At 37.6% G+C, this 27766-nt stretch overlaps 5 protein-coding genes and 1 long non-coding RNA gene across 8 annotated transcripts; all 6 read left to right on the top strand.

Annotated features, from left to right (window-relative positions):
* Positions 1-527: 527 nt before the first annotated feature.
* Positions 528-3313, top strand: LOC149036217 (uncharacterized). Its single transcript, XM_089189043.1, has 4 exons — positions 528-656; positions 817-961; positions 1893-1999; positions 2534-3313. Exons 1-4 carry the CDS (start codon positions 648-650, stop codon positions 2852-2854), a joined length of 582 nt encoding a protein of 193 aa, XP_089045169.1. The 5' UTR covers positions 528-647; the 3' UTR covers positions 2855-3313.
* Positions 3314-5227: 1914 nt separating this feature from the next.
* Positions 5228-8376, top strand: LOC149036216 (uncharacterized). Of its 2 annotated transcripts, none has more exons than XM_089189045.1 (4): positions 5228-5273; positions 5861-6005; positions 6948-7054; positions 7596-8376. In XM_089189045.1, the coding sequence occupies exons 2-4, from the start codon at positions 5888-5890 to the stop codon at positions 7914-7916; spliced, it is 546 nt and encodes a 181-aa protein (XP_089045171.1). In that variant the 5' UTR covers positions 5228-5273; positions 5861-5887; the 3' UTR covers positions 7917-8376. The 2 variants fall into 2 exon arrangements, with proteins under 2 accessions (XP_089045171.1, XP_089045170.1); XM_089189044.1 differs by lacking the exon at positions 5228-5273 and adding an exon at positions 5572-5700.
* Positions 8377-12345: 3969 nt separating this feature from the next.
* On the top strand, positions 12346-20103 carry LOC149036215 (uncharacterized). Of its 2 annotated transcripts, none has more exons than XM_089188669.1 (3): positions 12346-12547; positions 13499-13605; positions 19320-20103. In XM_089188669.1, exons 1-3 carry the CDS (start codon positions 12430-12432, stop codon positions 19638-19640), a joined length of 546 nt encoding a protein of 181 aa, XP_089044795.1. In that variant the 5' UTR covers positions 12346-12429; the 3' UTR covers positions 19641-20103. The 2 variants fall into 2 exon arrangements, with proteins under 2 accessions (XP_089044795.1, XP_089044796.1); XM_089188670.1 differs by lacking the exon at positions 12346-12547 and adding an exon at positions 12786-12896.
* LOC149036214 (uncharacterized) lies at positions 13680-20103 on the top strand. The gene has a single exon (XM_089188668.1). It carries the CDS (start codon positions 13955-13957, stop codon positions 18533-18535), a length of 4581 nt encoding a protein of 1526 aa, XP_089044794.1. The 5' UTR covers positions 13680-13954; the 3' UTR covers positions 18536-20103.
* A 1969-nt stretch (positions 20104-22072) lies between these two features.
* On the top strand, positions 22073-25514 carry LOC149036213 (uncharacterized). The gene is made up of 4 exons (XM_089188667.1): positions 22073-22486; positions 22647-22797; positions 23736-23842; positions 24385-25514. Exons 1-4 carry the CDS (start codon positions 22478-22480, stop codon positions 24703-24705), a joined length of 588 nt encoding a protein of 195 aa, XP_089044793.1. The 5' UTR covers positions 22073-22477; the 3' UTR covers positions 24706-25514.
* Positions 25515-26372: 858 nt separating this feature from the next.
* Positions 26373-26848, top strand: LOC149036212 (uncharacterized). The gene is made up of 2 exons (XR_016181548.1): positions 26373-26698; positions 26801-26848. It is a non-coding gene; the product is annotated as an uncharacterized LOC149036212 (long non-coding RNA).
* The last annotated feature ends 918 nt before the right edge of the window (positions 26849-27766 follow it).

Here is a 27766-nt window from a genome sequence, read left to right as displayed (position 1 = left end):
TGCAAATTTTGCTTCATCTGTTCCTGGACTGTATTCTTTTTCGTCCTTCGCGTTTGAAAGCGCATATATTTTTCATGTGATATCAGACAATTTTGTCTGATATGGCGGCCTTAACGTCACGCAGACAGTTGCGTGACAGTCCCAAATACACGAATTATCACGCAACAGCGCTTATACTTGTCGATCTCCCACATCAGTGGCAAAAAGTTTCAGTCTTTCATTTTCTCAGAGGTATGTCTATTGGCCAACCGAAAATAGCTCTAAAATTCTATTTCAGAAAGTTATATTTGCTTTCTTTTCTTGGGTGGCTAGTTGTTTTACAAATTTTTAATATAGCTATATTTTGTTCTTTGAGGCAAAATTATGAGTATTTCCCCCTGTATACTCTATATGCAGTCATAGAAACCAGTCTTATTTGATAGAAGCTTAGCTTATGGGAAAACCCGTAGAAGTAACAGAGGTATTTAATATTTTCATTTTCTAAGTTGACCGCGTGACTGTGGGGAGTCCCCCAGTGTCAATTTGCATTTTAAACTTCCTCAGATTCTCGTATATATATCGAATTTCTGATGCGATTCGCTATAAACGGCAAGAGAAGCCAAAGATCGTCAGAGCAAGTTTGGAAAGAAAACCTTTAATAGGCAAATATGGCTCAGGTAGGATAAAATTGTTGTGAAGTTAATCGAACATCTCACTAACAGTTCTCTTTCAATGAGTGAAGTTTCTTCCCACGCTGATTGTGTCCAGTAATGAAGTGTTTTGTTTAAATCCAAAAGCTTAACAAACATTCCTTTTCTTTAATTTTTCTCTGGACAGGTAACTGAGATCCTTTCCTGTAATCGTATGATCAAAAAGGCACACAAGCTTGACCACGGAGGAAACCTCATGATGGCAGCTTTGCCTCACGGAGACCTTCAAATCTCAATAACGTTTACTGGAAGCCATAGGAATGAACGAACAGGTAAGGCTCTCAAGAAGCTCTAGTTCATATACAAAAAGGCTAATTCGGGGTGAGCAGTCATTACAACACTTGTAGATCAAGCGGCGTGCAAAAATGTCAAACATGCACTGACACGGCGTAAAGTACACGTGGAACTTAATACATTTCATATTGGCTCTGAAATTTCATATCATGAGCGTAATCTACGCAAAAACCTACAATGTGAATGTATTATTTGTGCATTTAAACTCGTGTGAGAATTAAATGCGAGTTCACCAGTCACTGATACTTGAGGTTCGATGAGCATTCAAAAGAGCCATCAAAAAAACTACTATTGATATTGCGAAGGTAATAAAATATTTCCTTACACAAGCTAAATTACCCATGCATTTTGATTGGTTTTTACTTATGATCTAATGGAGGATAGATGCGTAAATGACACATCTCACAGGTGACAATGTTAAGTTTTTTTTTTATCATATCAAACAAGTAGCTTCCATGTTGCCGTCGGTCTGTACAGTAATAGATCATAGTGGATGTCAAAATATGCTGAGAACATCACTGACACACTCAGCTACGCTTCATGTTTCATTTTGTTGTTCCTATCACATTCTGATGTCATCTCTGATATATTACTGACCAAACGAAAAGTAACATGGAATTTATTTTTTAAGGCGATCAATTGACCTAGCTGTATAAAGGTTGTGAATATTTCTTTGAATATTTGTGCTGGATAGAATAATACAAAGAAACTCTGTGTACCCTTGTTTGTTATTTTCTAGGCATCACTTTAAAATCTTGCTTAGCATAGAACCCTATCATTCAAACAAAATAACAGTTTTCAGTTCAGAAATCTATTTTAAGAAATAACCAAGTTGTAAAGAGCCAATTACTTGCATACAATTTGACTTTCTATGTCTAGTAAATTTATTTTTTGTGTTTCTGTTCCTAGATTTTAAAGTTGACCAATCCCTTCAATATATGGCAAATACCTTTAGTATTGAGTTAGATGGCAACCTCTACTATTTGTGTGCAGAAGGGGACAAGGTGTTTCTACAGGTAAGCTAAGACATGCTGTACATGTAATTGGTATAGAATAATTGCCAGTGTTATCTCCTTGCTGTAACTAGGTGGTATGAAGTTCACAAATGAAATGAACTTCCCTATACTCAAAAGAGTGGGATGTTATTGTTTATAACTTTTTCTTTCATTAAAAAAATGGAGAGCTTTAGACCCTTTTGCTTCAAGAAGTGATTAACATGCAACTTCTTTCTATGATAGACATCATTTTTTTGCAAACAGGTATTGAGAATACTCAAACTCATCAGCTGGAGGTTGTTATCATGATCTAACAACAAATTCTTGTAACCAATATACAAGGAAATGTATAGCAGTCAGAGGGGAGAATTAACAATCAGATCTTGGAAGTGAAAGGTTTAAGGCATAGCTGTTAAGCCTTTTGCATTCACTTATATACTTTCATCCTGACTACTAAATTAAATCTGGAAAATTATTCATGGCAGATTTGAACCAGTGTTCAGATTAGTTTAAATTTAAATTTAATCTATTCTGTTCTTCATTTTTTGCTTCTAGAAACTGGTTGCCAAACAACCCAATGACAAAAAATACATGTTTGAAGTTAAATGTGTAAATGACAGCAGCAAATATATGTCTATTAAATCAATAAACACTGGGAAGTACCTTGCCAGTGATGAGGATGGCAAAGCATTTATGGAGGAAGTCAACCCCTCCTCATTGGTTGATGGTCAGCCAATAGACAGACAAACATGGTTTTATCTGCATCGCATGGAAACAGTGAAAAGGGAAAGAGAAAGTACCTTACACAGTTGTTACTGTGATGGTGCAAGTCTTGACTATTCAGTCCTGTATCAAACTCAAGTGGAAGCTTGTTAGGTGTTAATAAATTGCAATTTTAAAATATGTGTAGAGGAATAAGTTAGGAGAATTTTAAAATTTCTTTCAATCTTGGAACTATTTTGCACTAGGAGTTCAAAGATTTATTATTTTGTTTTTTAAACGGAGTATATTTATTTGTTTTTGGCATCATACTTTTGATAAGCATTTAACATTTTGAGACGTAATGAAGAAGAAATAAGCTCAATTGTTTTTTAAAATTTAAACTAATTTTCAGAAAATAGTGTTATATTTTATAAAGCTTGATATTTAGAAGGCCTACTGATATTTTAAAGTATTACTTAATTGTTGCCAAAAAAATTGTTGTTCACAGTAACTTCAAGTGGCAAAATACAACTTAAAATGTTCTAAGTAATATAAATTGTACCTGGTATTTACCCAGAATATGTGTTGTACTCCATGAGTATTACTATATTAAAATAAGTTTTGTACATCAAATTGTTTGTTGTGCGCTCATCATTTAAAGGCACTTACAAGTGTATATGTAGTTATTTACAAAGCTTTTCCAGATGAAATAATATTCAAATTGGTTTCTTTGGTTTTTTTAAAGACTTGAATGTATTTCAAACTACCAGTTTCAAACCATTTTAACCACAACTTTACTTTGAAGTACAGCATCTATACAAACCAAAGTGGCATAGAATGTAGTCTTGGATGTTGTTTAATAAAAAAACAAAGGCAATGATCATTAAACAGACAGTGATTCTGGGAAAAGGTAAAAGTGCACAATAAACTTTCTCAAATTCTCTTATATATATATATATCGAATTTTTGATGCGATTCGCGATAAGCGGCAAGAGAAGCCAAAGATCATCAGAGCACTGCGGCAAGTTTGGAAAAGAAAACTTTTAATAGGCAAATATAGCTCAGGTAGGATAAAATTGTTGTCAAGTTAATCGAACATCTTTCTAACAGTTCTCTTTCAATGAGTGAAGTTTCTTCCCATCCTGATTGTGTCCAGTTACAAAGTGTTTTGTTTAAATTCAAAATCTTAACAAATTAAGCTGGATGCAAATCCACAGGTAAATGAATTCATTCAATTTTTGCCAATTAAACTTTTTTGCATTTCGCTAGCATCTGAGATAGCGCAAGTTATAAGTAAGTCGTGACGTTCTCCATTTCAGCTATCTTTAACTGAGCACATTTCCATAACTAATCCATTAAATATCTATATTTCTCCATCGACTTTAGGCTGAAATAATTTCTTTAGGTAAGGGATAAGAAATCTCTTTTTTTTTTTTAATTTTACTCAGAGAAGTGGGGATTTTACAGACTAAGCATGTTTGTAAACAGGCGAAAGTACGTATTGTATCATTCCCCAAGTGGAGGTGTGGTCTGATTTTTAGTCTGATTTGTCACGCTATGCCTAAACGTGTGGAAAGGATGGATACTTTTCACAACCGGACCTGCTCGGCCATGGTAAAAGTTTTTCTTTTCTCTTTTGTAGAATCCAATCGGTCAGCGTGTGGAAAATATTTCAAAAGCAAGAATTGCTCTGTGATAATAACATTGTTGTTCTATTTATGAATTCCAGTAGAATACAGCAACATAGACGTATTAAAAACAGGAATATTGATCAACAAGACGCATCGTTTTCTGAGTTTTTTGGCCTTGTTTTTTCTTCCTATTTAATTTAAGTTTCCCTCCACGGTTCACTTTCCGCTCTTATTTTTTTATTAATCACAATCGATTGACCGGAACAAGATTCAAAATCTGTTCAGGAACTAAGGATAAGGTACCTGACTTGTGATCGAAGGGCACACAGGCCTTGTCTCCATGCCAGAGTAAGTTATGTTGTTGTTAAACTTGATCGCAATGTAAGAAAACCTTTAAAATTCTCTGTCAAGAAACTTGAAAAAAGTTCGTTTGATATCAATTAAACAACCTTCGCCATCAACATTCTATTAACTCCGCATGACGTATCTTCGAGTGTTTTCAAAAACGCCACTCGATTGAAAATTATGCCGTTGCAATGACTAACAAGGCCACCTGACTGGTTTAGACTAAATTTTGAGATACACTTAGTCTTTATAATAAAAATAGCGAATTTGGTCAATCATGTGACTAAATTCCGTTTATAAAAGGATTAATGAAATGTTTTCATTTTATAAACAATTTTCTCTCTTACTTGTAGCGTTTAGACGTTTAAAATTTTTCATAGATGGATTGCAAATTTTGCTTCATCTGTTCCTGGATGGTATTCTTTTTCGTCCTTCGCGTTTGAAAGCGCATATATTTTTCATGTGATATCAGACAATTTTGTCTGATATGGCGGCCCTAACGTCACGCAGACAGTTGCGTGACAGTCCCAAATACACGAATTATCACGCAACAGCGCTTATACTAGTCGATCTCACACATCAGTGGCAAATAGTTTCAGTCTTTCATTTTCTCAGAGGTATGTCTACTGGCCAACCGAGAATAGCTCTAAAATTCTATTTCGGAAAAATATATTTGCTTTCTTTTCTTGGGTGGCTGGTTGTTTTACAAATTTTTAGTGTAGCTATATTTTGTTCTTTGAGGCAAAATTATGAGTATTTCCCCCTGTATCAGCTCTATATGCAGTCGTAGAAACCAGTCTTATCTGATAGAAGCTTAGCTTATGGGAAAATCCGTGGAAGTAACTGAGGTATTTGACGTTTTCATTTTCTAAGTTGACCGCGTGACTGTGGGGAGTCCCCCGGTGTCAATTTGCATTTTAAACTTCCTCAGATTCTCGTATATATATCGAATTTCTGATGCGATTCGCTATAAACGGCAAGAGAAGCCAAAGATCATCAGAGCAAGTCTGGAAAGAAAACCTTTAATAGGCAAATATGGCTCAGGTAGGATAAAATTGTTGTCAAGTTAATCGAACATCTTTCTAACAGTGGTCTTTCAATGAGTGAAGTTTCTTCCCACGCTGGTTGTGTCCAGTAATGAAGTGTTTTGTTTAAATCCAAAAGCTTAACAAACATTCCTTTTCTTTAATTTTTCTCTGGACAGGTAACTGAGATCCTTTCCTGTAATCGTATGATCAAAAAGGCACACAAGCTTGACCACGGAGGAAACCTTATGATGGCAGCTTTGCCTCACGGCGACCTTCAAATCTCAATAACGTTTACTGGAAGCCATAGGAATGAACGAACAGGTAAGGCTCTCAAGAAGCTCTAGTTCATGTACAAAAGCTAATTCGGGGTGTGCAGTCATTACAACACTTGTAGATCGAGCGGCGTGTAAAAATGTCAAACATGCACTGACACGGCGTAAAGTACACGTGGAACTTAATACATTTCATATTGGCTCTGAAATCTCATATCATGAGCGTAATCTACGCAAAAACCTACAATGTGAATGTATTATTTATGCATTTTAAACTCATGTGAGAATTAAACGCGAGTTCACCAGTCACTGATACTTGAGGTTCAATGAGCATTCAAAAGAGCCATCTTGGCCATGCACTTAACTACAATTGATATTAATAATCATTGCAAAGGTAATAAACGTTTTCCTAACACAGCTGAATTACCCATACATTTTGATTGGTTCTTACTTATGATCTAATGGAGGATAGATACATAAATGACACATCTCACAAGTGACAATGTTAAGTTTTTTTTATCATATAAAACAAGTAGCTTCAATGTTGCCGTCGGTCTGTACAGTAATAGATCACAGTGGATGTCAAAGTATGCTGAGGATATCACTGAGACACTCAGCTACGCTTCATGTTTCATTTTGTTGTTCCTATCACATTCTGATTTCATCTGTGATATATTACTGACCAAACGAAAAGTAACATGGAATTTATTTTTTAAGGCGATCGATTGACCTAGCTGTATAAAGGTTGTGAATATTTCTTTGAATATTTGTGCTGGATAGAATAATACAAAGAAACTCTGTGTACCCTTGTTTGTTATTTTCTAGACATCACTTTAAAATCTTACTTAGCATAGAACCCTATCATTCAAACAAAATAACAGTTTTCAGTACAGAAATCTATTTTAAGAAATAATTAACCAATTTGTAAAGAGCCAATTACTTGCATACATTTATTTATATATACATTTATTTTTTGTGTTTCTGTTTCTAGATTTTAAAGTTGACCAATCCCTTCAATATATGGTAAATACCTTTAGTATTGAGTTAGATGGCAAACTCTATTACTTGTGTGCAGAGGGGGACAAGGTGTTTCTACAGGTAAGCTAAGGCATGCTGTACATGTAATTGGTATAGAATAATTGCCAGTGTTATCTCTTTGCTGTAACTAGCTGGAATGAAGTTCACAGGTGGAATGAACTTCCCTATGCTCAAAAGAGTGGGATGTTATTGTTTAAAACTTTTTCTTTTATTAGAAAAATGGAGAGCTTTAGACCCTTTTGCTTCAAGAAGTGATTAACATGCAACTTCTTCCTATGGTAGACATCATTATTTTGCAAACAGGTATTGAGAATACTCAAACTCATCAGGTGGAGGTTGTTATCATGATCTAACAACAAACTCTTGTAATCAATATACAAGGAAATGTGTAGCAGTCAGAGGGGAGAATTAACAATCAGATCTTGGGAGTGAAAGGTTTAAGGCATAGCTGTTAAGCCTTTTGCATTCACTTATATACTTTCATCCTGACTATAAACTAATTTAAATCTGGAAAATTATTCTTGGCAGATTTGAACCAGTGTTCATATTAGTTTTTTAAATTTAAATTTAATCTATTCTGTTCTTCATTTTTTGCTTCTAGAAACTGGTTGCCAAACAACCCAATGACAAAAAATACATGTTTGAAGTTAAATATGTAAATGACAGCAGCAACTATATGTCTATTAAATCAATAAAAACTGGGAAGTACCTTGCTAGTGATGAGGATGGCAAAGCATTTATGGAAGAAGTCAACCCCTCCTCATTGGTTGATGGTCAGCCAACAGACAGACAAACATGGTTTTATCTGCATCGCATGGAAACAGTGAAAAGGGAAAGAGAAAGTACCTTACACAGTTGTTACTGTGATGGTGCAAGTCTTGACTATTCAGTCCTGTATCAAACTCAAGTGGAAGCTTGTTAGGTGTTAATAAATTGCAATTTTAAAATATGTGTAGAGGAATAAGTTAGGAGAATTTTAAAATTTTTTCAATCTTGGAACTATTTTGCACTAGGAGTTCAAAGATTTATTATTTTGTTTTTTAAACGGAGTATATTTATTTGTTTTTGGCATCATACTTTTGATAAGCATATAACATTTTGAGATGTAATGAAGAAGAAATAAGCTCAATTGTTTTTTAAAATTTAGACTAATTTTCAGAAAGTAATGTTATATATTTTATAAAGCTTGATATTTAGAAGGCCTACTGATATTTTAAAGTATTACTTAATTGTTGCCAAAAAAATTGTTGTTCACAGTAACTTCAAGTGGCAAAATACAACTTAAAATGTTCTAAGTAATATAAAATGTACCTGGTATTTACCCAGAATATGTGTTGTACTCCATGAGTATTACTATATTAAAATAAGTTTTGTACATCAAATTGTTTGTTGTGTGCTCATCATTTAAAGGCACCTACAAGTGTATATGTAGTTATTTACAAAGCTTTTCCAGATGAAATAATATTCAAATTGGTTTCTTTGGTTTTTTTAAAGACTTGAATGTATTTTAAACTACCAGTCTCAAACCATTTTAACCACAACTTTACTTTGAACTACAGCATCTATACAAACCAAAGTGGCATAGATGTTTGTATAGATGCTGTAGTTCAAAGTAAAGTTGTGGTTAAAATGGTTTGAAACTGGTATGCAGTCTTGGATGTTGTTTAATAAAAAAAACAAAGGCAATGATCATTAAACAGACAGTGATTCTGAAAAAAGGTAAAAGTTGTATGGAGTCAATGGGAACTCAAAGTAAAGACATGTCACCAGCCACAAGTTAGGGAGACTTGGGCAACTCCGCTGATCAATTTGAAGCTTCAACATCTCTCACTCAGGCAATCCATGGGTATATGACTGTCATCTGTGCCTATGGGTTGGGAAATTTCAACCTTGCCTGGGTGGGTTGGGGCATTTGAGCTGGAAGTGTCAATTCTTTCCAGCATAATACACCTGTTTAATGAAGGAGTTAAAGGGTAAAGAGTCTGCTTTCATGTGTAAATGGCTTAAAACAACAATTTTTACATCGTAGAATGATACTTACGCATGAAAAACCCAACAGCAGCACTAAAGACTAATATGCAACTTTGCTAAATTCTGCAACATTCTTTGATCTAACAAAGAATCATTCAATATAGGCATTTGAATGTATTGTGGCTAGAGGAGGGTGGGGGGATTTGAACAAGCCAATCTTCCAAACTACATTAAATGCCATGTGGGGTTGCCTAGGGAAGGGGGATGTTGAAGCTTCAAATTGATTGACGCATTATCAGCCACTCAAGACCAGTGACCAAGTCAGTATTGGTATTACTTCAATTTGAAATCTGATGGGTTTTAGGTGGAGAGAGTTCCAAGGAAACAATGTCAGCAATCATATCAAATGGTTTAATTTCATTTATGTACTGTATGAAATTCATTTTAAATCATTAAAAGAATCAAAAAGGGAGAATGACTTTATATTAAAGACCACCCATTATTGATTTTTTTTTTTTTGGGGGGGGGGAGGTGGGCCGGAGTGTAATTCAGCCGTTTCCGTTGATTTTGCTATTGATTGGCAAATAAATGTTCATAGAGATTTCATGTGTATTTTTTTGGCATGTGAGGTTCGTGGGGTTTTCATTTCTCATTGTTTAAATAACATGCCCTGGAAGGGTCTAGAAATTTCCGTTTAGCTTTTTGATAAATCTTTCTAGTTCCTTCCCTTCTATATATAATGAGTGGTAACAAAAGAAACTGTGTCCCTGGTAAATGTTTACCACTGAACGCTTAATCATTCCAAAAAGTAAAAAAAAAAAGTTTTGCTAGAGTCGATATGCGAGCTATTTCTAAATTATTTTAAAGAATCATGGCTAAGCTCCAATCGGGATAAACGAATGAATCTAATGAAGTTGAGCTGGATGCAGATCAACAGGTAAATTAATTCTTTCAATCTAGAGCTCATCCTCCTTGCCAGACTTTTTGCATTTCGCTAACATTTGAGATAGCGCAAGTTATTAGTAACTCGTGCGGTTCTCTTCTGAAGCTATCTTTTACTGAGCACATTTCCATAACTAATTCATTGAATATCTATATTTTTTCATCGACTTTAGCCTGAAATCATTTTCCTTAGATCAGGGATGTTAATCTTCTTTTTTCTTTTTTAATTTTTAGATACAGAAGCAGGGATTTTACACAATAAGCATGTTTGTAAACAGGCGAAAGTAAGTATTTTGTAACTCCCGAGAGGAGGGGGGAGTGTTTGAGAAAATCTGGGGTCGGTGGTCTCATCTGTCACGCTATGCGTAAACGTGTTGAGAGGATGGAAAATTTCCACAGCCAGATCTGCTCGGCCAAGCCAAAAAAATCTTTTTTTCTTTTGTACAATCCAATCGCCCAGCATGTGGAAAGGATTTCAAAAGCAGAAATTGCTCTGTGATTGTAACATTTTTCTATTCATGAATTCCAATAGTTAGAGCAAAAAGGACTTATTAAAAAAAGGAAAAACAGGAATATTGATCAACTAAACGCATCGTTTTCTGAGTTATTGGCCTTGTTTTCCGTTCTATTTAGTTTGAGTTTCCATCCACGGTTCACTACGGTCGTATTATTTTAATCACAACCAATTGAGCAGCCCAAGATTCAAAATCTGTTCAGGAACTTAAAGGATAAGCTGCCTGACTTGTGATTGGAGGGTGTGACAGCGGATTTCGACCCCCCGATTTGGACCACCGATCCAAATCCGCTAGCGGATATAAACCCCCCTCCGAAGATTTGGACCCCCTGCCAAACTTTCCTTTTAACATCGTTTGTATCATATTTGGTACCTAATTCTATTTGCAAGCTTTTTGTCGATGTTCTTTTCAATCACAACACAACATTCCTCGGCAAAGATAAAGATAAACAGCCATTTCGTTCCAATTCTGCTGCATTTGTTATAGCGAGTTGTACAGTATACGCAAAAATTAAAATGATGCGAACAAACTACTGCATTTGAACTATTGAAATAGTTGCAATAAATCCTTGCTTCTTCAGATGCGAATCAACATTGACATTGACATTAACAATAATGGAGACTACTGCGTTCAGTGTAAACAATAACTCAGTCTGATTTTCTAATTAAATAACATTAACCAGTTTCTGAACAAGAACGAAATAACTACTCTTACTACAAGTCGTTCGTAAAGCCTATTTTAGGTTATCGTAAATCGACTCGACCGAACACTAACTAGACTAAAAAATCTCTAAGGACTGATAGTTTAACTTATTTTTAATCATTAGGAAAACAACAAGAAACACAAACACAACTGGATGTAAATTTTAGTGTGCGTTCTCGGCTTACAAACAATAAGTCGTGAATATAAAAGCGATCTTCGCAGTAATGAACACTACTTGAGCAGTAGTAAAATAAGGCTTGAAAAAAAATTCAGGCCCGTACGAGCTTTGAACCCATGACCTTTGCGATACTAATGCAGTGCTCTACCAACTAAGTTAACAAGCCAACTGAGAGCTTGTACTGATTACTAAGTGATCATACATGTGAACTGCGGATAAAGACGTGAATGTGAAAGCGATCTTCGAAGTAATGAACACTACTTCAGCAGTAGTGAAAATAAGGCCTGAAAAAAATTCACTCCATCCGTTCCTAGATTTTATTCTTTTTCGTCCGTCGCGTATAAAAGCGCGTATATTTTCCATGTGATATCAGACTGATATGGTGGTCCTAACGTCACGCAGCTAGTTGCGTGACATTTTCAAAATACACGAATTATCACACAACAGCGCTTCTATGCTTGTAATTATAGCCGTTCTCCTACACCAGTGACAAAAAGTTTCAGTTTTTCATTTTCTCAGAGGAATGTCTGCTGGCCAACCGAGAATAGCTCTATTTCGGAAAATTGTATTTGCTTTCTTTACTTGCGTGGCTAGTTGTTTCACAATTTTTAGTATAGTATTTTGGTCTTTGAGGCAAAATTATGGGTATTTCCCTGTGCATGTTCAATATGCAGCCGTAGAAACCAGTTTTACTTGATAGAAGCTTAGCTTCTAGAAAAATCTGTGGAAGTAACTTAGTTATTTGACGTTTTCATTTTCCAAGTCGACCGCGTGACAGTGGGGAGTCCCCCAGTGTTAATTTGCGCAATGAACTTCCTCAAATTCTCGTATATATATCGAACTGATGCGATTCGCGATAAACGGCAAGAAAAGCCAAAAACCATCAGAGCACTGCGGCAAGTTTGGAAAAGAAAACTTTTAATAGGCAAATATGGCTCAGGTAGGATAACATTGTTGTCAAGTTAATCGAACATCTTTCTAACAGTTCTCTTTCAATGAGTGAAGTTTCTTCCCACGCTGATTGTGTCCAGTAATGAAGTGTTTTGTTTAAATTCAAAAGCTTAACAAACATTCCTTTTCTTTAATTTTTCTCTGGACAGGTAACTGAGATCCTTTCCTGTAATCGTATGATCAAAAAGGCACACAAGCTTGACCACGGAGGAAACCTTATGATGGCAGCTTTGCCTCACGGCGACCTTCAAATCTCAATAACGTTTACTGGAAGCCATAGGAATGAACGAACAGGTAAGGCTCTCAAGAAGCTCTAGTTCATGTACATAAAGGCTAATTCGGGGTGTGCAGTCATTACAATACTTGTAGATCGAGCGGCGTGCAAAAATGTCAAACATGCACTGACACGGCGTAAAGTACAAGTGGAACTTAATACATTTCATATTGGCTCTGAAATCTCATATCATGAGCGTAATCTACGCAAAAACCTACAATGTGAATGTATTATTTATGCATTTTAAACTCATGTGAGAATTAAACGCGAGTTCACCAGTCACTCATACATGAGGTTCAAATTGAGCATTCAAAAGAGCCATCTTGGCCATGCACTTAACTACAATTGATATTAATAACCATTGCAAAGGTAATAAACGTTTTCCTAACACAAGCTGAATTACCCATGCATTTTGATTGGTTCTTAATTATGATCTAATGGAGGATAGATGCATAAATGACATATCTCACAGGTGACAATTTTAAGTTTTTTTTATCATATAAAACAAGTAGCTTCAATGTTGCCGTCGGTCTGTACAGTAATAGATCATAGTGGATGTCAAAATATGCTGAGAACATCACTGACACACTCAGCTACGCTTCATGTTTCGTTTTGTTGTTCCTATCACATTCTGATGTCATCTCTGATATATTACTGACCGCACAAAAAGTAACATGGAATTTATTTTTTAAGGCGATCAATTGACCTAGCTGTATAAAGGTTGTGAATATTTCTTTGAATATTTGTGCTGGATAGAATAATACAAAGAAACTCTGTGTACCCTTGTTTGTTATTTTCTAGGCATCACTTTAAAATCTTGCTTAGCATAGAACCCTATCATTCAAACAAAACAACAGTTTTCAGTACAGAAATCTATTTTAAGAAATAACCAAGTTGTATAGAGCCAATTACTTGCATACAATTTGACTTTCTATGTCTAGTAAATTTACTTTTTGTGTTTCTGTTTCTAGATTTTAAAGTTGACCAATCCCTTCAATATATGGCAAATACCTTTAGTATTGAGTTAGATGGCAATCTCTACTATTTGTGTGCAGAAGGGGACAAGGTGTTTCTACAGGTATGCTAAGACATGCTGTACATGTAATTGGTATAGAATAATTGCCAGTGTTATCTCCTTGCTGTAACTAGGTGGTATTGTTGGCCCGTCACTTGTACCTAGGCCCTCCCTGAGGGAAACTACATCCGGGCTCCCCAACTATTGTTGTTGTTGTAACACGAAGTGCTCGTGGTCAAGCTCAGGAATAAAGACTGTGTTCATTGAGCCCTCGATATTGTTTGAGTCGTCTGTACTGCCCGACATGGTGTCAGGAGTGGGATCGATCCGATAAATCGACAAGAGAAGCATTTACGGAGAGCAAACGTACATTTAGCGAATTCAACGACCGCAGCCGACTCGTCAAACAGCGATGGCGAACCTCAAGCGACCTGAATTGAAACTCGGCGGGAATATGTCAGAAAATTTCAAGAACTTCGAACTCAGATTCCACGACTACTGCATCCAAGCAGACTACCGAAACTTAGCGAAAAACCCCGAGACAGAGAGAGCAGATTACTACAAGAAACCGTTACTGGAAATATCAGCGCTCCGATCGGCAATGCCGGACGAAGCCTTGCAAGTGATCCGTTACACAATTGAACCCCAGATAGCAGCTGATGATCAGAAAAAACCATGGATCTGGATGGACAAATTACGACTTCATTACACTGGATCTATCGGAAGCTCCCTATTGGCGGACAGATTTAAATTCTGGAACACTCAGCAAAGCCCACACGAATCTGTTCAGGAATGGGAAGTTAAGGTCAGACAGGCGGGCAGCCTGTGCTCGTACAATGCACTGACCGACGAAATGTGCCGTGACAAATTCGTTTTTGGCTTGCACGATGGCACAATGAGAGCTGAGTTACTAAAAACGCATTTAAAGTCGGACGGAATGCCCAAGAACATGCAAGATGTCGTTGCCGAAGCCAAGACCCTCGAGTCAGCCCAAAAAGCCAACAAACTCATAACAGACGCCACAAAAGGAATCGAGGAACAAGTTAATTGGATAAGCCACAAACAAATGAAATTGAAGCGGGAGCCTGGAACCTGCTTTTGGTGTGGAGACCGACGCGGACCTCACCCTTGGAAAACATGCCCTGCAAATGGCAAAACCTGCACTAAGTGTGGAATTAACGACCACTTCTCCAGAGTCTGTCTCGAGACAGGCGCCCCCCAACATGAACAACCAAGGAGAACTACCCAATGGCAAGCTCAGGGTAGGGGGCGAGGCCACAGAGCACCTCGCGGCCGGTCCCAACCAAAACCCCCTCGTGAACAAAACGTACATATGCTGCAGATGACAAATGATCAACACCCTGTGGAGTACTACACTGATGACTACCAAGAACAGTGCTACTCCCTGGAAACACGGCAAATACACAGTATCCACACAACCCACGCAAAGAAAAAATACTTTGTTACACTGCCCATGTCTGCAACAGGGAACAAATTCACCCCAGTGACATTCCAAATAGACACCGCCGCCACCTGCAATACCTTGTCTGAAGATACCCTTTTCAGGCTGATGCCAAACATGAAGCTTAGAAAGTCACCCTACCTACTACACCCCTATGGCGACTCCCAGCCGCTGAAACCACTGGGGCAGATCGACCTTCTGTGCGAAAGAAACAAACGATACGAATCGCTCACATTCCAGATACTTCCTAGGGATGTCATGATGAACAAACCAGCCCTTCTCTCTGGCTCCGACTGCGAGGCACTGGGGCTCATCACCATCAGGGCACACGAAATATTCTCACTCACATCAGCAGTAAGAGACTCGTCAGGCAAGAGAGCCCCTACCTACCCAGCCAGCTCGTCACAAACCAATCCAGACCCAGGCGACCCAGCAGCTCAAGCCAACGGTACACTCAAGGGAGTAAAAGGCCGCCACCCTGACCAACCCGACAGTGCCAACCCATACGGTGACCCAGCAACGCCCTCACCTTCTAAACCTATAATGATCCCTTCCAAACGACGCCTGGCCCCACCCGGGAACCTCACCAAGGAAGACATACTCACACAGTATCCTGAAAACTTCGAAGGCCTTGGCTGCCTGGGACCCCCAGTTCATTTCGAAGTAAAAGCTGACGTCTCACCAGTACAAATGCCAATACATCGAGTCCCTGTGGCAAAACGCATGAAAGAAAAGGAAGCCCTTGACAGATACACCGCAGCTGGTATCATAAAGAAAGTAGAGGAACCCACCTCATGGTGCTCCAATGAAGTCATTAAAGAGACACCAAAGAAGACAAGAATCTGCATTGACCCCAGCCAAACAGTCAATAAAGGAATTCTCAGACCAGTGTATCAAATGCCAACACTGTCTGAACAGCTCCATAAACTCTGCCATGCCAAATGTTTCTCACTTGTTGATGTCAGAGAAGGTTTTCTACACGTACCACTTGATGAAGAATCGTCACTGATGACGACAATGCACACGTCTTATGGGAGATACCGATGGCTCCGCCTCCCATTTGGCATATCAAGCGCTCCTGAGGAATTTCAAAAGCGCCTCATGTCAGCTCTAGAGGGTCTTGATGGAGTATTATGCATCGCCGATGATATACTTGTGTTCGGAGAAGGAACAACCTACCAAGAAGCTGAGATAGATCACGACCGCCGTCTCGTCGCACTTATGGAGCGCTGCTCCAAAAAGAACATAAAATTAAACCAGAGCAAACTGCAGTTCAAGCTAAAACAAGTCAAATTCATGGGCAACGTCATAACTGATCGAGGAATGCAAGCAGACCCAGACAAGATAGCAGCAATCTCAGCAATGGCCCCACCCCGAAACAAAGCAGGTGTTCAGCGATTCGTGGGAATGGCCAACTATCTCTCACCCTATTGTCCAAACCTCAGCACCATCATCCGGCCTCTCACCCAACTCACCAAGTCAGATATCCCCTTTATGTGGGCACGAGCACCAGATGACGCATTTAACAAAGCCAAACACCTCATCTCCACTGCACCAGTACTCCAATACTATGACCTCAGTAAACCGGTCACACTTCAAGTCGACGCTAGTGAAGAAGGCGTGGGCGGTGCCCTCCTTCAGCCCAATAGTGAAGGACGCCTCCAACCCGTAGCATACACATCAAACAGCCTCAACGCAACGGAACAACGATACTCCCAAATCGAAAAAGAGTGCTTGGCCATTTGTAACGCATTTGGAAAATTTGACCACTGGCTCTATGGCAAATCAGATATCGAAGTTCACACCGACCACCAGCCACTTGAGACCATCTGCAAAAAACCTCTGCACAAAGCCCCAGCACGGCTACAGAAAATGCTAATGAGACTGCAGAGATACCGCTTCACCATCCAATACAAGAAAGGAACCTCACTCTACCTGGCAGACACTCTCTCAAGAGCAGCACTACCTACCCCAGTACATGCCAGGGTCACAGGCTTTGAAGTATTCAGGACTGAACTCACAGAGGAATCCGATACCCACAACCCCCGCCTCACAGAAACCACCGAATCTCGCCTACGCGACGAGACCAAAAAGGATGAACACCTCTCCAAGTTAATGGCCACAATCGCCCAAGGCTGGCCGGATGACAGAAAGCAGCTACCACAACCACTACGAGCATACTGGACCTACAGAGACGAGCTAACCACTGACAATGGCCTCATCTACAAAGGCGCCCAAGTTATGATACCGCAGTCCATGCAAGCTGAGATGCTGCTGAAAATCCATGCAAACCACTTTGGTCCTGAATCAAATGTACGCATGGCACGAGACGTACTATTCTGGCCAGGGATGAGACAAGCAGTGTTTGATATGTGCAACAACTGCAGTACCTGCGCACAGTATGGATCAAAGTCAACAAAGGAACCCATGCGATCACTTCCGATTCCAACACTACCATGGCAGATCATCAGCCAAGACATCTTCCAGTACAGACAGAAAGCCTACCTTGCAACAGTGTGCCATTTTTCTGACTGGATCGAAGTGGATGAACTTGACGACACTTTGGCAACATCAGTCATTAACAAAACCAAAGCTCATTTCGCCAGGTTTGGCGTTCCACGTATCTGCCACACAGACAACGGACCACAATTCACCAGTAAGGATTACATGGACTTTGCCTCTCAGTACAGGTTCAAACATACCACCTCAAGTCCCTATCACTCCCAGGGCAACGGTCGAGCCGAGGCAGCAGTGAAAGTATCGGAGTCTATGCTAAAGAAATCAGATGACTTCCAAATCGCCTTGCTCAATTACAGAAACACACCACCAAAAGGCCACACCTACTCTCCTGCCCAACGCATGGTGAGCCGCCGGACACGAACGACGCTCCCAACAGCTGACCACCTTCTCGAGCCCATGTCAATCAACTGTGACACTGTATCAGCAGAAATCAAGGCCAAACGCAACACCAGTAAAGCTCACTATGACAAGACTGCGGGCCCAGAGCAGAATAGCATCAACATTGGTGAATTTGTGTACGCACGACCACCGACAAGCAAACCAGGCAACCCTTGGGCATATGGCCGTGTCACTGGACAACGCCACTCAAGATCTTACACCATACAAACGCCCCACAGTACCATTCGACGAAATCGGATACACATCAGGCATGCAGCACCTCCTCCTCCCCAAACACCACCGTGCACCCCACCCACGCTCACGCCTAGACCAGGCCACAGCCTTGCAAATCACTACAATCGTCTAGGATCAGAGCTGAATATGCCCACTAATCAGCCTACACAGCAACCACCTCCCTCTTTAGACAAAAGTAACAGCGGCCCAGTTCTCGACACCCCTTCCCCTCCACAACCACAAGAACCAAGCACACCAGCCACGGGCCCAAGTGAGCTGCCTATCGACACACCCCTTGCTACAATTCAAGAACAGCCAAGGGATCACCAACCCGAAATGAGAACACGCACAAGACTCATCAAACCACCAACTCGGTTCAAAGACTTTGAACTCAAGTAATGCCTGCCATAAACGTTCGCGCTGCATAACAGCACGGTTGCAGAACTTTCCATGATAACAGTCCGAACAGAACCTTATATAAGGCTACACCTGCCTACTTTACTCTGTTCCATTTACTATTGATTTTTTTTTTTTTTTCAAAGAAGGGGGGATGTTGGCCCGTCACTTGTACCTAGGCCCTCCCTGAGGGAAACTACATCCGGGCTCCCCAACTATTGTTGTTGTTGTAACACGAAGTGCTCGTGGTCAAGCTCAGGAATAAAGACTGTGTTCATTGAGCCCTCGATATTGTTTGAGTCGTCTGTACTGCCCGACAGTATGAAGTTCACAAGTGGAATGAACTTCCCTATACTCAAAAGAGTGGGATGTTATTGTTTAAAACTTTTTCTTTCATTAAAAAAATGGAGAGCTTTAGACCCTTTTGCTTCAAGAAGTGATTAACATGCAACTTCTTTCTATGATAGACATACATTATTTCGCAAACAGGTATTAAGAATTCTCAAACTCATCAGGTGGAGGTTGTTATCATGATCTAACAACAAACTCTTGTAATCAATATACAAGGAAATGTGTAGCAGTCAGAGGGGAGAATTAACAATCAGATCTTGGGAGTGAAAGGTTTAAGGCATAGCTGTTAAGCCTTTTGCATTCACTTATATACTTTCATCCTGACTATATACTAGGTTAAATCTGGAAAATTATTCTTGGCAGATTTGAACCAGTGTTCATATTAGTTTTTTAAATTTAAATTTAATCTATTCTGTTCTTCATTTTTTGCTTCTAGAAACTGGTTGCCAAACAACCCAATGACAAAAAATACATGTTTGAAGTTAAATGTGTAAATGACAGCAGCAAATATATGTCTATTAAATCAATAAACACTGGGAAGTACCTTGCCAGTGATGAGGATGGCAAAGCATTTATGGAGGAAGTCAACCCCTCCTCATTGGTTGATGGTCAGCCAATAGACAGACAAACATGGTTTTATCTGCATCGCATGGAAACAGTGAAAAGGGAAAGAGAAAGTACCTTACACAGTTGTTACTGTGATGGTGCAAGTCTTGACTATTCAGTCCTGTATCAAACTCAAGTGGAAGCTTGTTAGGTGTTAATAAGTTGTACTGTTAAAATACATGTACAGAAATAAGTTAGGAGAATTTTAAAATTTTTTCAATCTTGAGACTATTTTGTACTAGGAGTTCAAAGATTTCTCATTTTGTTTTTTAAACAGAGTATATTTATTTGTTTTTGGCATCATACTTTTGATAAGCATATAACATTTTGAGATGTAATAAAGAAGAAATAAGCTCAATTGTTTTTTAAAATTTGGACTAATTTTCAGAAAATAATGTAGTATATTTTATAAAGCTTGATATTTAGAAGGCCTACTGATATTTTAAAGTATTACTTAATTGTTGCCAAAAAAATTGTTGTTCACAGTAACTTCAAGTGGCAAAATATAACTTAAAATGTTCTAAGTAATGTAAAATGTACCTGGTATTTATTACCCAGAATATGTGTTGTACTCCATGAGTACTACTATATTAAAATAAGTTTTGTACATCAAATTGTTTGTTGTGTGCTCATCATTTAAAGGCACTTACAAGTGTATATGTAGTTATTTACAAAGCTTTTCCAGATGAAATAATATTCAAATTGGTTTCTTTGGTTTTTTTAAAGACTTGAATGTATTTCAAACTACCAGTTTCAAACCATTTTAACCACAACTTTACTTTGAAGTACAGCATCTATACAAACCAAAGTGGCATAGAATGTAGTCTTGGATGTTGTTTAATAAAAAAAACAAAGGCAATGATCATTAAACAGACAGTGATTCTGGGAAAAGGTAAAAGTGCACAATAAACTTCCTCAAATTCTCTTATATATATATATCGAATTTTTGATGCGATTCGCGATAAGCGGCAAGAGAAGCCAAAGATCATCAGAGCACTGCGGCAAGTTTGGAAAAGAAAACTTTTAATAGGCAAATATAGCTCAGGTAGGATAAAATTGTTGTCAAGTTAATCGAACATCTTTCTAACAGTTCTCTTTCAATGAGTGAAGTTTCTTCCCATCCTGATTGTGTCCAGTTACAAAGTGTTTTGTTTAAATTCAAAATCTTAACAAATTGAGCTGGATGCAAATCCACAGGTAAATGAATTCATTTAATTTTTGCCAATTAAACTTTTTTGCATTTCGCTAGCATCTGAGATAGCGCAAGTTATAAGTAAGTCGTGACGTTCTCCATTTCAGCTATCTTTAACTGAGCACATTTCCATAACTATAATCCATTAAATATTTATATTTCTCCATCGACTTTAAGCTAAAATAATTTCTTTAGGTAAGGGATAAGAAATCTCTTTTTTTATAAATTTTACTCACAGAAGCGGGGATTTTACGGACTAAGCATGTTTGTAAACAGGCGAAAGTACGTATTGTATCATTCCCCGAGTGGAGGTGTGGTCTGATTTTTAGTCTGATTTGTCACGCTATGCCTAAACGTGTGGAAAGGATGGATACTTTTCACAACCGGACCTGCTCGGCCATGGTAAGAGTTTTTCTTTTCTCTCTTGTAGAATGCAATCGGTCAGCGCGTGGAAAATATTTCAAAAGCAAGAATTGCTCTGTGATAATAACATTGTTGTTCTATTTATGAATTCCAGTAGAATACAGCAACATAGACGTATTAAAAACAGGAATATTGATCAACAAGACGCATCGTTTTCTGAGTTTTTTGGCCTTGTTTTTTCTTCCTATTTAATTTAAGTTTCCCTCCACGGTTCACTTTCCGCTCTTATTTTTTTAATCACAATCAATTGACCGGAACAAGACTCAAAATCTCTTCAGGAACTAAGGATGAGGTACCTGACTTGTGATCGAAGGGCACACAGGCCTTGTCTCCATGCCAGAGTAAGTTATGTTGTTGTTAAACCTGATCGCAATGTAAGAAAACCTTGAAAATTCTCTCTCAAGAAACTTGAAAAAAGTTCGTGTGATATCAATTAAACAACCTTCGCCATCAACATTCTATTAACTCCGCATGACGTATCTTCGAGTGTTTTCAAAAACGCCACTCGATTGAAAATTATCCCGTTGCAATGACTAACAAGGCCACCTGACTGGTTTAGACTAAATTTTGAGATACACTTAGTCTTTATAATAAAAATAGCGAATTTGGTCAATCATGTGACTAAATTCCGTTTATAAAAGGATTAATGAAATGTTTTCATTTTATAAACAATTTTCTCTCTTACTTGTAGCGTTTAGACGTTTAAAATTTTTCATACATGAAATGCAAATTTTGCTTCATCTGTTCCTGGATTGTATTCTTTTTCGTCCTTCGCGTTTGAAAGCGCATATATTTTTCATGTGATATCAGACAATTTTGTCTGATATGGCGGCCCTAACGTCACGCAGACACTTGCATGACAGTCCCAAAATACACGAATTATCACGCAACAGCGCTTATACTAGTCGATCTCACACATCAGTGGCAAAACGTTTCAGTCTTTCATTTTCTCAGAGGTATGTCTACTGGCCAACCGAGAATAGCTCTAAAATTCTATTTCGGAAAAATATATTTGCTTTCTTTTCTTGGGTGGCTAGTTGTTTTACAAATGTTTTAGTGTAGCTATATTTTGTTCTTTGAGGCAAAATTATGAGTATTTCCCCCTGTATGCTCTATATGCAGTCGTAGAAACCAGTCTTATTTGATAAAAGCTTAGCTTATGGGAAAATCCGTGGAAGTAACTGAGGTATTTGACGTTTTCATTTTCTAAGTTGACCGCGTGACTGTGGGGAGTCCCCCGGTGTCAATTTGCATTTTTAACTTCCTCAGATTCTCGTATATATATCGAATTTCTGATACGATTCGCTATAAACGGCAAGAGAAGCCAAAGATCGTCAGAGCAAGTTTGGAAAGAAAACCTTTAATAGGCAAATATGGCTCAGGTAGGATAAAATTGTTGTCAAGTTAATCGAACATCTTTCTAACAGTTCTCTTTCAATGAGTGAAGTTTCTTCCCACGCTGATTGTGTCCAGTAATAAAGTGTTTTGTTTAGATCCAAAAGCTTAACAAACATTCCTTTTCTTTAATTTTTCTCTGGACAGGTAACTGAGATCCTTTCCTGTAATCGTATGATCAAAAAGGCACACAAGCTTGACCACGGAGGAAACCTTATGATGGCAGCTTTGCCTCACGGAGATCGAGACCTTCAAATCTCAATAACGTTTACTGGAAGCCATAGGAATGAACGAACAGGTAAGGCTCTCAAGAAGTTCTAGTTCATGTACAAAAAGGCTAATTCGGGGTGAGCAGTCATTACAACACTTGTAGATCAAGCGGCGTGCAAAAATGTCAAACGACACGGCGTAAAGTACACGTGGAACTTAATACATTTCATATTGGCTCTGAAATCTCATATCATGAGCGTAATCTACGCAAAAACCTACAATGTGAATGTATTATTTGTGCATTTTAAACTCGTGTGAGAATTGAATGCGAGTTCACCAGTCACTGATACTTGATGTTCGATGAGCATTCAAAAGAGCCATCAAAAAAACTACAATTGATATTGATAACCATTGCGAAGGTAATAAAATATTTCCTTACACAAGCTAAATTACCCATGCATTTTGATTGGTTCTTACTTATGATCTAATGGAGGATAGATGCGTAAATGATACATCTGACAGGTGACAATGTTAAGTTTTTTTTTTTTTATCATATCAAACAAGTAGCTTCCATGTTGCCGTCGGTCTGTACAGTAATAGATCATAGTGGATGTCAAAATATGCTGAGAACATCACTGACACACTCAGCTACGCTTCATGTTTCGTTTTGTTGTTCCTATCACATTCTGATGTCATCTGTGATATATTACTGACCAAACGAAAAGTAACATGGAATTTATTTTTTAAGGCGATCAATTGACCTAGCTGTATAAAGGTTGTGAATATTTCTTTGAATATTTGTGCTGGATAGAATAATACAAAGAAACTCTGTGTACCCTTGTTTGTTATTTTCTAGGCATCACTTTAAAATCTTGCTTAGCATAGAACCCTATCATTCAAACAAAACAACAGTTTTCAGTAAAGAAATCTATTTTAAGAAATAACCAAGTTGTAAAGAGCCAATTACTTGCATACAATTTGACTTACTATGTCTAGTAAATTTATTTTTTGTGTTTCTGTTTCTAGATTTTAAAGTTGACCAATCCCTTCAATATATGGCAAATACCTTTAGTATTGAGTTAGATGGCAACCTCTACTACTTGTGTGCAGAGCGGGACAAGGTGTTTCTACAGGTAAGCTAAGGCATGCTGTACATGTAATTGGTATAGAATAATTGCCAGTGTTATCTCTTTGCTGTAACTAGCTGGAATGAAGTTCACAAGTGGAATGAACTTCCCTATGCTCAAAAGAGTGGGATGTAATTGTTTAAAACTTTTTCTTTTATTAGAAAAATGGAGAGCTTTAGACCCTTTTGCTTCAAGAAGTGATTAACATGCAACTTCTTTCTAAGATAGCCATACATTATTTTGCAAACAGGTATTGAGAATACTTAAACTCATCAGGTGGAGGTTGTTATCATGATCTAACAACAAACTCTTGTAATCAATATACAAGGAAATGTGTAGCAGTCAGAGGGGAGAATTAACAATCAGATCTTGGGAGTGAAAGGTTTAAGGCATAGCTGTTAAGCCTTTTGCATTCACTTATATACTTTCATCCTGACTATATACTAAATTAAATCTGGAAAATTATTCTTGGCAGATTTGAACCAGTGTTCATATTAGTTTTCTAAATTTAAATTTAATCTATTCTGTTCTTCATTTTTTGCTTCTAGAAACTGGTTGCCAAACAACCCAATGACAAAAAATACATGTTTGAAGTTAAATATGTAAATGACAGCAGCAACTATATGTCTATTAAATCAATAAAAACTGGGAAGTACCTTGCTAGTGATGAGGATGGCAAAGCATTTATGGAAGAAGTCAACCCCTCCTCATTGGTTGATGGTCAGCCAATAGACAGACAAACATGGTTTTATCTGCATCGCATGGAAACAGTGAAGAGGGAAAGAGAAAGTACCTTACAAAGTTGTTACTGCGATGGTGCAAGTCTTGACTATTCAGTCCTGTATCAAACTCAAGTGGAAGCTTGTTAGGTATTAATAAATTGCAATTTTAAAATATGTGTAGAGGAATAAGTTAGGAAAATTTAAAAATTTTTTCAATCTTGGAACTATTTTGCACTAGGAGTTCAAAGATTTATTATTTTGTTTTTTAAAAGGAGTATATTTATTTGTTTTTGGGATTATACTTTTGATAAGCATTTAACATTTTGAGATGTAATGAAGAAGAAATAAGCTCAATTGTTTTTTAAAATTTAGACTAATTTTCAGAAAATAATGCAGTATATTTTTTAAAACTTGATATGTAGAAGGCCTACTAATATTTTAAAGTATTACTTAACTGTTGCTGACAAATTGTTGTTCAAAGTAACTTCAAGTGACAAAATACAACAAAATGTTCTAAGTAATATAAATTGTACCTGGTATTTACCCAGAATATGTGTTGTACTCCATGAGTATTTCTATATTAAAATAAGTTTTATACACCAAATTGTTTGTTGTGTACTGATCATTTAAAGACACTTACAAGTGTATATGTAGTTATCTACAATTTTTTCCAGATGAAATAATTCCAAATTTGGTTTTTTTAAATGTATTTCAAACCACCAGTTTCAAACCATTTTAACCAGACTATACTTTGAACTACAGCATCTATACAAACCTATGTAGCATAGAATTCAATCTTTGATGATCATTAAACAGACACTGATTCTGAAAAAAGGTAAAAATTGTAAGCAGTCAATGGGAACTCAAAGTAAAGACATGTCACTGGCTGCAAGTTAGGGAGACTTAGGCAACATCCCCCCTCCTTGGGCAACCCAGAAGCATTTGATTGTCATCCGTGCCTGGGGGGTGAGAAATTTAAACCTTGCTTGGGTGGGTTGGGGCATTTGAGCTTGAAGTGTCATGTGTTTCCAGGATAATACACCTGTTTGATGGAGGAGTTAAAAGGTAAAGTGTGTGCTTTTATAAGTAAATGGTTTAAAAGGACAATTTTTTCATGATAGAGTGATGCTTGTGAGCAAAAAGCCCAACAGCAGCACTAAAAACTAATATGGACCTTGCTAAATTCTATAACAATTTTTGATCAAACAAAGAATTGTTCAATAATGGGTGGGGTATTTGAACAAGCCAATCTTTAAAAGTATAAATGCCAGGGGGTTGCCAAGGGAAGGGGGATGTTGAAGCTTCCAATTGACTGATGCATCTAACCAGATAATCAAAAGAGTAGCCGCAATCATAGCTAGTGACCATGTCAATATTGGTTTTATTTCAATTTGAAGTCTGATTGGTTGAGAGAAGAGGGTTTTCTTGTCATGATCACTGTTCATTGTAAAGCTAAACCAAATGAATACATTACCAAATTAGTTTCAACCCTCAACAGAAAATTCCTTTATGGGGTTAAATCAAGTTTATGCCTTATAACCATGCAAACATCAACCCTTTCACCTCTAAGAGTGATTAGCATCTAGTTTCTCCTTAGAACATCACCACTGAATCAGACATTAATGACATGAGAATAAAGGAAATGATAACCAACTAAAGTATCTCTTAATCATTGGTCAAATTCTCCTTGTCAGCACCTCAGTAACTGTACAGAGAACAGTATGGAGAGTATGAGGGCTAAGAATAGAGGCCTCACAGAGGGTGCCAAAAGCTTTCACAAATGGAATCTGTATGAGCAACATTAGTTTATATGTGACGAACGTTCAGCAAGCGAACTGAACTGAAATGAACTGAACCGTTTTGTTTTGTGTGATTATTTACTATCGTTTAAATTCTACTATCGTTTCATTGTTCATTCTTTTAATCATTTATCAGAGCGTATTCGATCGTGTTATTAGCCGCCTATCATGTTTAAAGCCTGTTGCTTACATAATCTCTGTAGTATCACATATCGGAGTGTCGGAGTAAGTTGTCGGAGTATATCCATCTAGAGTTTTCTATCGGAGTTATTGGAGTTTTCGGAGTAACTGGAGTCACTTTCCCACGGAGTTTCTTTTACCCTTTTTACGCAGGATCAAACGTGAGTTTCCTTTGTAAATTTAATCGCCTTTTTTTATCGTTACATTCATTTGTAATTTCCATAGAATCATTTCTGATTACGCAATCATAAATTTCCTTTTAGTTTTCACCGCATTGTAACACGTTGTACTCAATAAAAACTGGAATGAGACGGATGTGTATATGTGGTTGACACTCAACGTAATCCCAACACTTGGGTACGCGACATTATAATTGATGAATTGCTCAAGATGTTCATGTTAGCTCTTGGTCATATCACATGACATTTTTCAGTGGGGAGAGTTCCAAGGAGACTATGTGAACAATCATGTCAGATGGTTTGATTTCATTTTGTGCTGTATGAAATTCATTTTCATTTATTAAAATAATCTAAAAGCTAGAGTGGCTTCATATTAAGGACCATTCATCATTGATATTGGGGTGTGAGCTGGAGTGTAATTCAGCAGTTTCCATTGATTTTGCGAGTGATTGGCATTGTGGGGTTCGTGGGGTTTTCATTTTTCATTTTTTATATAACATGCTAAGGAGTTAAAAAATTCCTTCCTTTTCCTTGGAAGGAAGTCTAAAAAATTTTCGTTTAGCTTTTTGATAGATCTTTCTAGTGCTCAGTCCCCTGCTATAAATTATTAGTTGTTTCCTAGTTACATAGCCGACGTTTCATGCAGTACAAAAAAAACTGTGTCTCTGGTAAATATTTACCACTGAACGCTCGATCATTCCAAAAAGTAAAAAAAGAGTTTTATGAAAACGACGGGAATGACAAGAAATCTTCTGGGCTGTGGTTGTTACACGACTGCACCTCGGAAAAACAACTCAATGACAAAAAAGAGTGAAGAATCAACGATATCAATTTTAAAACAAACCTTGTAATTGAGTATTGTATAAGAACGCCAGCAAACCAAAGTGAGGTACGCCATCAGGTATAAATCCTCCGTGCGATCATAAAAATCAGGCGTCATGTAAGCGTCAAGCGTAAATGAACTGTCTTGCTCATCTCAGAGAGCGATTATGTTGTAGTTGGTCTCTTTTCTTAGTTTAACATTAAATATAAGCATAAAAATTATAAAAT

Source organism: Pocillopora damicornis, chromosome 12 (genome assembly GCF_964200805.1).
Source record: "Pocillopora damicornis chromosome 12, jaPocDami1.2, whole genome shotgun sequence".
In the NCBI taxonomy this organism is placed as follows: Eukaryota; Metazoa; Cnidaria; class Anthozoa; order Scleractinia; family Pocilloporidae; genus Pocillopora; species Pocillopora damicornis.
This window is presented reverse-complemented; position numbering and strand designations above follow the sequence as displayed.